The sequence below is a fragment of the Panthera tigris genome, chromosome E3 (assembly GCF_018350195.1).
Source record: "Panthera tigris isolate Pti1 chromosome E3, P.tigris_Pti1_mat1.1, whole genome shotgun sequence".
NCBI classification, from domain to species: domain Eukaryota; kingdom Metazoa; phylum Chordata; class Mammalia; order Carnivora; family Felidae; genus Panthera; species Panthera tigris.
Window position 1 is genome coordinate 28807428 of NC_056675.1, and position 13660 is coordinate 28821087.

At 47.2% G+C, this 13660-nt stretch overlaps 2 protein-coding genes across 13 annotated transcripts in view; one reads left to right on the plus strand and one right to left on the minus strand.

Annotated features, from left to right (window-relative positions):
• The window catches only part of NDE1 (nudE neurodevelopment protein 1), a 42547-nt gene extending 40230 nt beyond the window's left edge, over positions 1 to 2317 (minus strand). For all 5 annotated transcript variants that reach the window (XM_042972383.1, XM_042972381.1, XM_042972379.1 and 2 more), the window contains exon 1: positions 2247 to 2317. The gene's annotated coding sequence lies outside the window, so the exon portion shown is untranslated. The remainder of the gene's footprint in view (positions 1 to 2246) is intronic.
• Positions 2318 to 6785: 4468 nt separating this feature from the next.
• Positions 6786 to 13660, plus strand: part of MARF1 (meiosis regulator and mRNA stability factor 1) — a 39461-nt gene continuing 32586 nt past the window's right edge. For 6 of the 8 annotated variants that reach the window (XM_042970995.1, XM_042970997.1, XM_042971001.1 and 3 more), the window contains exons 1-3: positions 6786 to 6885; positions 10272 to 10473; positions 12555 to 13247. In XM_042970995.1, the coding sequence (XP_042826929.1) occupies positions 10330 to 10473; positions 12555 to 13247 (837 nt within the window). In that variant the 5' untranslated portion in view covers positions 6786 to 6885; positions 10272 to 10329. Of the gene's footprint in view, positions 6886 to 6911; positions 7083 to 10271; positions 10474 to 12554; positions 13248 to 13660 lie in introns of those variants that run through there. The other 2 variants (XM_042971003.1, XM_042970996.1) reach the window with 2 other exon arrangements.

Here is a 13660-nt window from a genome sequence, read left to right on the forward strand (position 1 = left end):
CTCCTCTCAGCGAAGAAAGCCAGCACAGCTGGTCAGGAGCAAAATACATGTATAAACTATCAAGAAGTAACTCGCTGCCCTTCACCCCAGCCTCAAATCCTTCCCAATCAAAACACACAGAAGAGCCGAAGGGAAAGGGAGGGAGGCAAAGAAAGACACTGCCAAACGTCAGCACGTGCTTCCCCAGCTTCTGGCGGGGCAGGGGGGTGACGTGGGCTCTGCATTTTGCAGAAGTGGCATCACTGGGGCAACACCAGTCAAGAGTCAGCAAGTCTGGCTTCTGTCTCTGTGCTTTCAAAGTCTATGATGATCTTCCTACAAAAATACTTAGATAGGCATGCAAGGACATATACTCGAGGGTGTACGCCATCATCCACTGATGTGGAAAATTGGAGAAACTCAACTGTCAACAGGGGACTGCCCGGAAAATTACGCAGTTGTTAAGAATCATACGAACTAATATGGAAGAAAGTTCATGCTATGTTAAGAAAGGGTGCCTGTTTTGTTTATAAATGTATCTCGCTCTCTCTGCATACATGAAAAGGGTCTGGAAGCTTGTACCAGACGGGGTAAAGCAGGCAAAGAGATCAGAGCCTGTAACTGACACACTGCTAAATACATTGATTTTTATGGTAAGCATATATTGCCTTTGAAATTTTAAAAAGCTTAAACTGGGATCAAAAAAATAGAACGGCTGTTGTTCCAGGATAATTTTATTCTACTGAATCAAGATGCCAAGGGAAGAATTTTCCCTACTGTGGCTTCTCTCTCCACCCCTTCTCAAACATTTCCAAACACCTACTAAGTGCCAGGCGCTGCTGGGACAGGCAGAGACGAAGCACCCACGTCAGGTCTAGGTGCGAACAGCACTAGCTCCCGACACAAACCTTCTGCATGCAGCCCCACTCGCGTTAGGAAATTATCTGGTAAGGAAAGGGCGCGTAATCTCCCTGGGCTCACACATTTCAACGTGAAAGAACACACTTTGGAAACAAAAATAACATCCTAAGAGAATCAGCCAAGTTAAGAAACTAATATCCGAAATGAGAGAATCAAATATGCCAAGGAGAGGCCTCTGAGACCTCAAGGATCTAATGCTACACGAGTGATACACTAAGAGGAAAGATTTAAGTTTCAATCCCGATTGAATACCGGGGGGGGGGGGGGGGGGGCAGAAAAGTGGCCCTGGGAGCCACTGGGATCCAATTGCTCTTCAAAGAACCCTACCCATGTCCTAAAATGCCATCCTATCCAAGAATACAGAAACAAAACTAGCATAGAAAATGACAAATTTCTGCCCAGTGCACGCTGTAAAAGGCCATCTCTTTAGAAAGGAAGTTAAAAGGGGCCTCGAGGCTAAAAGTAGAAAGAGGCACAACCTGGTACAAACCCTGGACAAAGAAATCAGGGAAGCTCAGACCCTCAGGAGGCAGAGAACTTGAGATGACTGGAGAAGATAAGGTAGCTTCCCAAGGTGATGGTGGGATTTCCCATGACCTCGGAGAGGCAGGTGAGCCCCACGACTGCATTCAAACTGTAGAATAAGCGTTTTCATCCTTTATCCAATCCTTCCCCTAAGTGCTGTCAGGGGAAATCTGAACCTTCCCGCAGCAGAGATCTGAGAAAAGCAGGGGGAAGGAGGCTGTTCCAAACACGTTCCCGAAGACAGGGAGATGCCAAGGAGGGGGGAGGTTTTTGGAAAGAGGCCTGCAGTGAGGGTGGAAGTAGCAAGGGGCAGTGGACGAGAGGGGGGAGGAGGAGGGAGTTTAGGGCAGCAGGAAGAAAGGAGGTGGCGGGGACTGAGAAAAGGCCGAAAACAGCGAGAAGAGAGACTAGGGGAGTCAAAGGGCAGCCTACGGTGGGGGTGAGAGGAGGGTTGGAGGGCAAAGGAGCCGGGCAGCGGGGACGGGTGACGAGGAGGAGAGCAGGTCGGAGAGAGGCCAGCGCTAGAAGAGAAAGGAAGTTGGCAAAGGCGAGAGGTGGGCGCGAGGACACAAAGGTGGGAAGGCACAAAGTTAGCAAGGGAGGCTCCACAGAGCGGGACTTTTGAGCCCAGCGCCCGGGAGGCGCGGAGCGCGGGCAGCCGGGAAGCGACGGGAAAGCGAGGGGCGCGGCAGGTTCCCTGCAAGGCGGCTCCTGGGAGTCCCGAGAGCGCGGCGGGCGCCAGGGCAGGCGGAAGAGTTTCCCGGCGGTGGCGGCGGTCCCGGGACGGGCCCCACCCCCGGCCACCGCAGCCCCGAACTTACCCGGGCTTGGTTAGCGAGGACGGGCGGCGGCGGCGGCAGCAGCAGACTGCGCTGCCCCGGCCTCTAGCCACCGCCACCGCCCCCGCCCCCGCGCCCGCGGCGGGCGGCGTCCATTGGCTGCCGCGCCGCGGGACCGCGTCCGCCTCGGCCAATCAGCGCCTAGCAGCGCGGTTTGGAAACTTTTTTCCCAGGCCAGGGCGCGGCGTGGCCACGCGGCTGCACTGGGCCAGCCCCGGCTTGGGAGGCTCCGGCTGCTGGGCAGGGACCTGGCCCGCCTTGGAGGGTGCAGGCGGGTCCCTGGACATCCCGGGACGGGCTTGGACTTGAGGGCCACGCTCTGCAAGAAAATGCGACTCCCTCCCCTAAACACCGATAGCATTTTCCCCAAATGGAGGGAAGGACAAAGATCCAGGTCCGCTTAGGCTAAGCAACGCTCCATGTCCTTTACACCCAAAATAAAAATTTCAACATCATTGTCTTCTTCAAGGAGAGTAGACCTAGAGTATGTTTGGTTTCCAGCCTGGCTTTGAATTCTGGCTTTACTCCTACTAGCTGGTTGATCTTGGGCAACTGACCTAGACACTCTGTGACTTAGTTTCCTCATCTCTAACATGGGGGTTCATAATAGGATTCTACCTACGGGTTGTGTGGAGACAAAATGAGGTAACTTGGAGTTTGTAAAACGTTTAGGACAATACTTAGCACACAGTTAAATACAGTCTATGTAATTGTTAAGCCATTGTGATTTGCTTATTGGTTATATGTGTCAGGCACGATGCTAACTTCTTGACATGGGTTTTCTTAATTCTCATAATCCTAATTGTTCACCAACAAATGTTTATTGAGCAATCAGGCTTATGACACAATGTCAGACAAGATGCCAATCCTCAAAAGGCTATGCTAAAAGCAAGAGAGAAAACCAGTGAACGTAAAATAATTTCAGATGTTAGTAAGTGCTAAGAATAAAGCAAGGTCACTTGATAGAAAAGGGCTGAGAGAGGTCACTTCACATAGTCAGGGAAGTCTGCTCTATGGAGGTGACAATGGACCTGAGACCCAGATAATGAGGACCACAGAAAAGCACTTTTATTGTCCTCATTTTAAAGATGAGAAAATAAAGGTGCAGGAAATTAAATGCATTGCCTAAGGTGTTCCACTTAGTAATTACAAATCAGTCCTCAAACCTGGGTCTGTTTGACTCCTACACCCACATTCTTCAGCACTACCCTAGAGGCAAAGAGATTTTTAGCTATTTTGAGGCCTCTCTCCACACTCCTGGAATCCTTCCCACCTCCCTGCCTTGGGTAAGACTGACCTTTCTCTAATTCGACTTCATTTTGACTCCTTGCTAGTTCCCAAAGCTCAGAGACCCAAAAGGGAACATCACTACCTATATCAACAGGGTTAAGGAAAGTACCAAAATGTCTTTTTTTTTTAATTTTTTTTAAAACTTTTATTTATTTTTGAGACAGAGAGAGACAGAGCATGAGCTGGGGAGGAGCAGATAGAGAGGGGGACGCAGAATCTGAAACAGGCTCCAGGTTCTGAGCTGTCAGCACAGAGCCCGATGCGAGGCTCGAACTCACGGACCGTGAGATCATGACCTGAGCCGAAGTCGGACGCCCAACCGACCAAGCCACCCAGGCGCCCCCCCAAAATGTCTTTTAGGAAACTTCCATCCTGGTCACAAACACTAATAATTTGCAGCCTCTTGATACTTTTCCTCTGATGCTTTCTTTCACTCTCAGAATTTTATTTGACTCTCTATTCCCTGGGGTTTCTGGGCAGGGAGTAATCATCCCAGTTTACAGATAAACTGAAGCACAAATCGATGAGTTTGGCCTGCCTAAATGTCATTGATCATGTCACTTAAACTAGTTAGTTTCCAATTTCCTTCATTTTCCATAAAGACAACAGGGAGGATACTGAAATGATCATGAAAATCCTCTTCAGGAAGACTTTAGGGAAATGGATTGGTTATTGGGTAAAACCTTTAAAATGAAATGAAAATTTTGGTGCACTTTAAAACCTTTTCCTCCCTTTGTTCAATTTGTTTTCCTTGTAGCTTTTACATATTAAGAATTAGCATTAGAATAATTAGAATTAGCAGAGAGTTGTTTTTCTTGCATATGTCCTTCCATCATAATTTATTATTGCAAAACACTGAACTGAACATAGGAAGGAGAGAAGTTGCTGGGGGAGAAACTCCTGTAGTGGCAGCGAGATTAATTGAGGAGGTGAATTAAATGTAAAGTAGCTGCTTAAATAGCCCCCAAAGAAAACTTCATCCTGGTTTCATAAATGTGAAGATTATAATTTGTACAGGGAAAAACTGAAAGTTACTCTCTGATAAAAGAGTTTGCCCAGGAAAGAAACAGGAGTAAGATTAACAGGGCCTATATTTAAGAAAATGTATCTTCAGAAAAATGTGAAAGCACTCTTTCACAAGTATCAAATTGCATTTCACTTCACAATTGCTTCCAAGCGCTGGTGTCCTCTGCTTAGGCTGTTTTTCCACAGAAAACACTAAAACTGCATCTCATCAAAAATTGTTTGTAATTCAGACTTTTCATTAACTTTCCATAACCGATTGGTTCCGTTTTATTGACTGCATTTAACTTGTTGAGATCAGGCACAGTTCTGGGCTTGAAAGAATGCCAAGCAAAGTCCAACAAAATGTGTCTGCTCTGTATTGTTCTTGCGACTAAAAGTCTTTTTTAAAAGGCAATTAAAATCCACAATTACTTTGTTTCCTTTTTATATTTTCAGTTACTTTGGTCTGTGTTCAGAGGTACTCAACTGCAATAAAAAGAAAAACTCCTCCAAAGAGAAGCATTATTTGTTTTGTACTTTGGGAGAGAAAAAAAAAAAACAAAAACCACACTAGACACAGGGCTGTTTTTCCTCTGTTCTAATTCCCACTTGGAAAATAATACCCACACACAGACACAGCGAAGATTTACTCAGCAGTAATAAATACCTAAGCAGGCAGATGATGTGTGTGCTTGTCATCTGCCTTCTGGAAATTGAAAGGCGAGCACGAAGGGTGCTTCAGCTGCGTGTTTGATCTTGCCCTCCACAATAGGCGTCTACAAGGACGTCTACAGGGATGGATCAGCTTCCCCTGAAATTTCCCCCACTTAATGCGAATTGCCTAATGAAATTGCCTCACCCCGCAGCCTGGGGGTGGGGGAGGGGTGGGGGAGGGGAATCTCATTGGGTGGTTTCTGCTTATTCTTCTGCAAGATTCATCTGTTTTCTCAGCAAACTTCTAGGTCGAACTCAGCCAGCACATCTTAAATTGGTCTGGATTTAGACAGGCGCTTTGTTTTTCTCATTGGCAACAGGAAATCGCGAGCAGTTGGCAGTTTCAAAAATGACCATGGTGCTGAGCTTTAAAATAAAACCCTTCAGGTCAAAGTGAAGACTGCGAAGCACCTACCCCACCACCACCACCACCACCACCGCAACCATGGCACATGCATCCACCTAAAACCCAAACTGTCACTGGCTTCCCAGGGCTTCCCCCAACCGGCCCCTGGAACAGTTCAACATGCGTTGGAACGAGCTCCGGACCAGCGCTTTCAAAACATGATGTTTTCTGGGGCGCCTGGGTGGCTCAATCGGTTAAGGTCCCACTTCGGCTCAGGTCATGATCTGGCGGTTCAGGAGTTCAAGCCCCACTTCGGGCTCTCTGCTGTCCGCACAGAACGGGGTTCCGATCGTCTGTCCCCGTCCTCCCCGCCCCTCCCTTCAAGCACGCTTCTGCGTGCGCTCTGTCTTAAAAAAAAAACAAAAAAAAACCCCACACATTAAAAATGACGCTTTTTAACTAAAATCACGAGGACCCCTTAAGAGTAGGTGACACTGTCCCGCCGACTCCGGGTCCACATCTTCATTTCTGCCAGCGGGGCAAGAAGCCCCGCTGGCAGTTATTTTTCTCTCCTCTCGCCGCTAGGTCGCACTAGATTAAGGATGTTGTGGAAAATATGCGTCATTTCATTAAAAAAAAAAAAAAAAAAAAAGACTCGTCACGTGACGAGAGCAGGGAGCGAGGGAGAGCGGAACGCGCGCCAAAACGACTTTTTTTTTTTTTTTAAATCGAAATCCCACTTAAACCGTCTTCCCTCGAAAGACCGAAAGAGCTGAATTGTACCAATTCCCGGTTGGGAGGGTTTTTTTCCCCCGGTTCCACCTCACAAGCCCCCTCATTCTTCGCTTTCAGGTTCCTTTCCACTCCACCGCGATAAGCAAGGGAGAAGGCCTCCTTAAACTCGGGGTTTTCGCCAAAAAAGCCGGGTCTCCTCCGGGAAAGGACCCTATTTAGGGGTTTATCGGGAGGGGACTGAGCCTGACGAGGCTGCAGGGCCGCGAGGCCCCGCCCCCCCCGGGGTTCCCAGCACGCCCCGCGCGGGAGGACGCTGCGGCGGGGGCGGAGTGGAGGAAGGGGCGGAGCGAGGTGGGGAGAGAAGGGCGTCGGTTTTGCGACAGGGGCGGCGCGGTGCGGAAGCGGAAGTGGAGGGTGCGCTTGGCGGCGGCGGCGGGAGCTGCGGAGTCGGGAATCAAAACAAAGGGCCTGGGGGGGCGGGGGGAAGGCGGCGGGGCCGGAATGTGAGCGGAGGTGGAGCCGGCGGCTGAGGTGAGTTGGCTGGCAGCGCTGGGTACTAGTTCCTGACGGACTCACTGCTCTGGGGCCACCAGCTGGAGGCGGGACAAGTACCCCCCCCTTCCCCTGCCCTTTGCTGGCGGGGGTGGGGGAGGTTGGCTACTCCGAGGTGAAGGACTGGGACCCACCAGTCAGGCCGCCAGCGAAGGTTCCGGTTGTCTCCCTTTCAGGTCCGTTCACGACTGTCATTGCTGCGCCGCTGCTGCCTTTTGGGGGTGTTTGGCTCCCCGCCCGCACCTGCCTCCCTGCTCCCTGTGGGGCTTCCAGGTGTGGAGAGCAGCCTTTCTCGAGCAGTGTGCACAGTTGGAAGGTTCGGAGAGGAGTAAAGGGGCGGGTGTTTTTAACCCCCGCCCCGAGCGTTTTTGCGTTCTCCTCGGTCTTTCAGCACTCTAGGGTGTAGTCTCTGGCTTGACAGATAAGTGTTGAGTTGCCCTGAGCCACTCCCACTACTAATTGCAAAGCAACACCGTGGTACACGTGTTAGTTTCCCAAGCACCTTTCTGGTATTACCAAGAGCTTTCCAGTTACATTTGTATCTTTTGGACTCCCCAACTTCTCTGAGCGGTAACTGTGGTGTTTTGCCTCCTGGGGGATGAAAACCTAAGTGGTCTTCCTAGACGTTTATTGAACTCTTCACTCATTGGACAATTGTTGATAGGTACCGGACACTGCTAGGTGCAGGAAATACAGCCCTGAATGAGAAAACATGATGCCTGCTGTCATGGAGTTTATATTCAATAGGGGCGACGTAAAACATCAAGCAAATAAGTAATTTTAGATAGAAGACCTATGAAAACAAAGTGATGGGTTGGGGTGGTTTGTGGATCCAGGACTAGCTTGGGTGTTAAGAGAAGGCCACTTCTAAATTTCATAATGTGACTGTCTCATTAAATCCCAACAACAGCCCTTTGAGGATGCTGCGGTTACTATCAGGCCCATTTTACAGATAGGATTTGAGGTTCAGAGAGGTTGTGAGCTCTCCAAAGCCGCACAGATAGGAAGCTGCAAAATCGGGACTTAATACACAGACTAACAGTAGAGTCTGTGCTCTCAAGCACTGTCTGAATTGTTCAAAGACTCTCACTCACGTCGGATAGAACTTGCTTTGGCTGCCTAAGTACTTAGTGGCATTCCCAGGAATGCTTGGGAAATTTTCTGGGTGCGGGCCACTAGCCTGCCAATACATTTGTACTTTCTGTTGATTGTGTTGAGCAATACGGAAGGCACCTGGTTGTGGTGGAAAGGGGTGGACAAGCCTGGTTCTGCCCCCTCTCTAATTGTGTGATCTTGGCAAGTTGCAAAACTTAATTAAACTTCTGCTTACTCCTCTGTAAAATGTGGTTTATTTCTCTCTAGTCTATCTCACAGATTGACTGTGGGGAAAAAAGATTACATAAATGGATCTTACTGTCTGGTTGCTTTCATCATTGTATCTCCTGGGCCAAGCCCAGACCTGTTATATAGTAGACACTAAATAAATATTTACTGAATGAGGAAATAATGTTAAATAAAAGTACTTTGTAATCTGTATTGTAATCTTCCTGTTACCTCACTTTCAGCATTGGCCTTGAAGAGGTGAGAGAGCATGTTGAAGTTGTGTATTGTGAACATCACAGATTCCTATGATCTAAAGAGGAGATTGTAAGGGAATATAAAACCTGTGTTGAGTAAGAAAAACAGCTAGTATAGCTGTTATAATTTATCATTGTGGCTGTTAATGCTGTCTCTGCTTCTAACTTAACTCCTAACTGTATGTAGTAGGTAAATAGTTACTTTATTCATTTCTTCATTTAACAAATAATTACTTAGTATGTAAGATTTAGCGAGCCCTGTGCTTAGCACAGACTATACATTGGTGAAAACAAATGGACGGGGAGCTGGGGAGGAGTCCTTTGTCTAATCCCCCCCCCCCCCCCCCCCCCCCCCCCCCCCCCCCCCCCCCCCCGCCTTGGAGGGGGAGAAAAGAGGCACTCTCTACAGAGGAAGAAACTGAAACTTAAGGGCCAAATAGTAAATGTTTTAGGCCTTCCCCGCCAGTCTCTGTTTCTGGTAACTCAACTCTGTAGTTGTAGTGCATAAACCGCCCCAGACAGTACTTAAACAAATTTCTCTATTTATAGATACCAAAAGTTGAATTTCATATAATGTTGTGTCGCACAATTTTTTTCCCCTAAGAATTAAAGATATATAAAATACATTCTTAGTTTGAAGGCCATTTAAATACAAGCAGCAGGCTGGTTTTGGCTGGCCAGCTATAGTTTGCCTACCCCTGCTTTCTGTGATCAGTTGTATATTTTAGAGTACTGGTTAGTCATTGTTCCCTTCACCATATTGTGTCGATGCTAAACTCTTGAGAGGAGCATCTTATCAGAGTGATAGCTAAAAAAATTGTTTTCAGGGGCGCCCGGGTGGCTCACTCGGTTAAAGTGTCCAACTCTTGATCTCAAGTCAGGTCTTACGGTATACGGGACTGAGCCCTGTGTGGGGCTCTGCGCTGACCATGCGGAGGCTGCTTGGGATTTTCTCTCTCCCTCTCTCTCTGCCCCATCCCCACTCATGCCCTATCTGTCTCAAAATAAATAAATAAAAACATTTAAAAAATTGTTTTATTTCTGTTCAGGTGAACTTTCTGATAAATTGATGACCTTAAAATGGCCACTGTGGGTAAGAAGAGGTGGTTGTTTGGTATGATGGCGAAGACTTGGGAGTGACGTTCCGCTGTCCTTACCATTGGCAGGCTGCCTCCATGCCCAGTGGCTGTTATCGATTTGATCTGCTTTTATTGTACTGTTTAAGACTTGTAAGAATGTGGTTGCACTGGAATAGATCTAGCACATCTGTGACTTGAGATTTCTCGGTTGGATTTTTGCTGGTATATCAGATTGCACTTTCATGATAAGTAAATGAAGGAATTGGTTCGATTTGTTCTGTAGCAGAATCAAATTCAGAGTCCACAGAGGTCACTTAATTTGGACCTTCTGTAGTCACATCAATGACACAGTGGGTTAGGTTGCTGTTAAGTCAGATGCCAGAATCTTACATAATTGGAAATGAAGACGTGTGTTTGTTCTTTTACTAAAATTACATGCTCTTGTCTATTAACATTTTGACCCTTGCAAGTAGAGCCTTTAGGGGAGAGATGCTTGAGAAGAATTAAGAAAAACTGTAGAAAAGGCCTCCTCGGGGCTGGAGGAGGTTGTCACTTGGCTAGAATTCTACTTCTGTTTCTACGATCTGACTTATTGGGAGCTGTTGTACCGTAAATGTAGTTGCGCCATAAGTACGGTTGAAGTTACACTTTTTAATAGTAAAATTTGTCCTTATGCAAATAACTGATGTTGAGATCTCGTTCTTAACAGGGTGGAAGAATGACAGAAAAGAAAGATGGGAGAATGTTGAACCACTTTGTATGGCTGTATGATGGAAGGAAACGGAACTGAGGACCCCTGCAGTAGAACACTTGGATGGCTCCGACAAAATAATGATGCTAAGCCATGGCTCTGGAAATTTTCTAATTGCTTTTCTCGTCCTGAGCACACATTGCCACTTAGCCCCCACACGGTAAATATGTGCAAGACTGAGGACATAGCAAATTCGTTATGCAAATAGATGAGTGGCCCATTTGGTCTGGGGCAGTCTCTCTTTCCCTGGAGTCTGTGCTAAGTTTTACTTTGCATCCTGCTTTTTCCTCCTTGTAGCACATGATTATAATTTCTGACTCAAGGAGAGCATAATTTTTTAACTGTAGCTGCTTTGAATATTTAATGTTAACATTTTGGGAAGACTTACTCCTTAGGAAAGTCAGAGATTCCAAAGATGAAATCCAAATTGTAGAGTCGAATCAGAGGAAAGTATAAAATAGACTTTATTCTATTGTAGCCTTCTGAGGTTTGAGTCTTAAAATCAAGGGAAGATTGAAAGGACCTTATTGGCGGTCTTTTTCTGTTCAAGATTTCTCTTGAACATTTAAACATGTCTGCAACTTCTTCCTTTGTTTTTTCATAGTGATTTTGACTTTTTCTGATGTCCTGCATGCATCATGTTCCCACTTTTCTATTTTGTTTCTTTCCTTTTTTTGGCTTTTGCATTTGGGATTTGAATGAGACTTTATGAATTTATATAAGGGTATTAATAACTTTTTTAAAACTCAGCTAAATTCCTTATCTCCTCCAGAGTTTCATTATATAGTTCTCTTTTTTGCATGGCATCAGTAATTGTGGTCATTTACTTTAAGGACATCTGACAGCAGGGTTGGTACCTTAAGCAGGGCTTCCTGGGACGGTCGGTCAGGCCCCCTTGGGGTCCGACAATACAGGATTGCACTTTCACTTTATAGATCCAGACACCTGCTTCTTTCAGTGGTACCCAGACCTGAGTCAAGACCATAAGAGCCAGATCTATATAAATCCGAATGCCAGTAAATGAATTTCTAGCCTGAACTGTAATTACCAAGAGAGCAGGATACACTGCTTGTTGGCAGTCAGTTGGTTATCAGCAACCCCCCCCCCCCCCGCCCTTTTAGGAGAAGTCGACCTGAAAAATCCTACATCTTCAGATCCTGATTTCTCCCAAATGAGTGTGCTCTCCCAGGTTAATGTAGAACCACAGCCAAAGGGGTGAAACCATAGCAGTTAGATGGCCCGTTCTGTACTCTGAGGGAAGAGCATGTCTCCATCACCATATCTGCTTTCTCTTAATAGTTCCTGCAGCCAGCCAGGAAGGGCTATCGATTAGTTAGATCCCCTTTCAGTGACCAGGTACCCTGCTGAGTGCTTTATGTGCACTGTCGTGTTTTATCCTCCTAGCTGTTGTAGGAGCTACATCGTGTTCCCAACTGAAGCTTGAGGAAACCGAAGTATGGAGAGGTTTATTATGTACCTTACCCCAGGTCCTACAACTGCTGAGTATCACATTCCAACCCAGGTCTCTAACACCAACGACAACACAACGTCCTGTGTCTGTGGTGGAGGCATATGACAAGCTATTTCTCTTGAATATTGTGCCCAAACGGTTTTCTAATTAATCCTTTTCACTGGCTACATAGCAGTGGTTGGCCTTGTGGCTTTAGGTCATGATAGCCTGGAGTTTGCTTCTTGTCCCCAACAGCACGTTTAAGACTCCATGGATGGGCCATGTGGGTAGATAGCTGATCTCATCCGAAAGTTTGGAATCGTCTGGAGGACCTTGGTAAACCCTTTATGGTCTGACTGCAGGAACCATTAAGTATTTTCCTCAACGCACTTGGCTTGTGAGCCATCCTTGTTGAACGCCATTCGTGATTGTGTTGTTTTCGTACCACCTGTTTTGTCTTCAGAAGGCCCTGTGAGGCAAGGGGAAGTTATCAAAGGGAAGTCCCTGAGGCACAGACGGTTAACCTGCCTTGCTGGCCGTGTAAGCAGCACCCTGCCCCAGTCTCTTAAAATCCAGGAAGGACACGGTCTTGATTTTGTTTGTCCGTTTCCCTGTTCTGTGAAGAAGGCCCCTGCCTTCAGCCGCCACGCCGTTCTCCTTCCGTTTGGTTGTGATCGAGTGATGTAAACAGGACTGAACACTACTTCCGTCTCTAGATTGCAGTAGGATGTGAGTAACCAAAACTCACCGGCCCCGTGAAGCTAACTTGCCTTCTGGTCTTCTCTTCCCAGAAAGATTACATGGAGAACAAGAAAGCTGCTGTGGAGTTAAAGGACGTGCCGTCTCCCCTTCATGCTGGCTCTAAACTTTTCCCAGCAGTCCCGCTTCCAGATATTCATTCTCTCCAGCAACCTAAAATACAGCTTTCACCTGTCCCCAAAGTAAGCTGCTGCGCTCATTGCCCTAATGAACCCTCCACTTCGCCGATGCGTTTTGGTGGTGGCGGTGGCAGCGGTGGTAGCGGAGGTAGCGGTAGCTTGATTCACCCAGGCGCACTGTTAGACTCACAGAGCACCAGGACAGTCACGTGTCAGGTAGGCTCAGGGTTTGCCTTCCAGTCTGCATCTTCGCTCCAGAATGCCTCAGCTAGGAACAATTTGGCCGGCCTTGCAAGTGACTTCCCCAGCATGTGTCTAGAGAGTAATCTATCTTCCTGCAAACACCTGCCCTGTTGTGGAAAGCTTCATTTCCAATCCTGCCATGGTAACGTGCACAAGCTGCATCAGTTTCCGGCTCTCCAGGGCTGCGCCTCCGCTGGCTATTTCCCCTGTTCTGATTTCACGAGCGGGGCTCCGGGGCGTTTGGAAGAGCACATTTCACAGTCGGAGCTAACGCCTCACTTGTGCACCAATTCTTTGCACCTAAACGTGGTACCTCCGGTTTGTTTAAAGGGCTCACTTTACTGCGAAGACTGTCTCAACAAGGTGTGTATCTTTTTATTTGTTATGTTGGGTGCAGCTGACTTTTGAGGAGTGACTTTTTTAAAGTGGATCTGTCTCGAAAAGTCTTTGTGGTGCATGGGGCTGAAGATTCTTCTGTGAGGTAGCTTTCTCCCCAGCAGCATAGCCTCTGTCGGTCCCGAAAGAGGCGAAGGGTAAAATGGGAAGGCCCATCCAAAAACGTGCAGAGTCCTTATTCACGTAGTTTGTGCTTTTAGAGGCTCTCGTTGTAATAAATGCGTTGCCTACACATACACCTAGTTCGGCGAAGCTTCGGGTTCCGTTGTGTCTTAAAGGCTAGAGTTCTCATAACTAACACTCACCTCATATATGGACCCATTCATGTTAACATAGGTCACCCCATGGTGTTCTTTGGTAATAATTTGAGGGACTTGGAA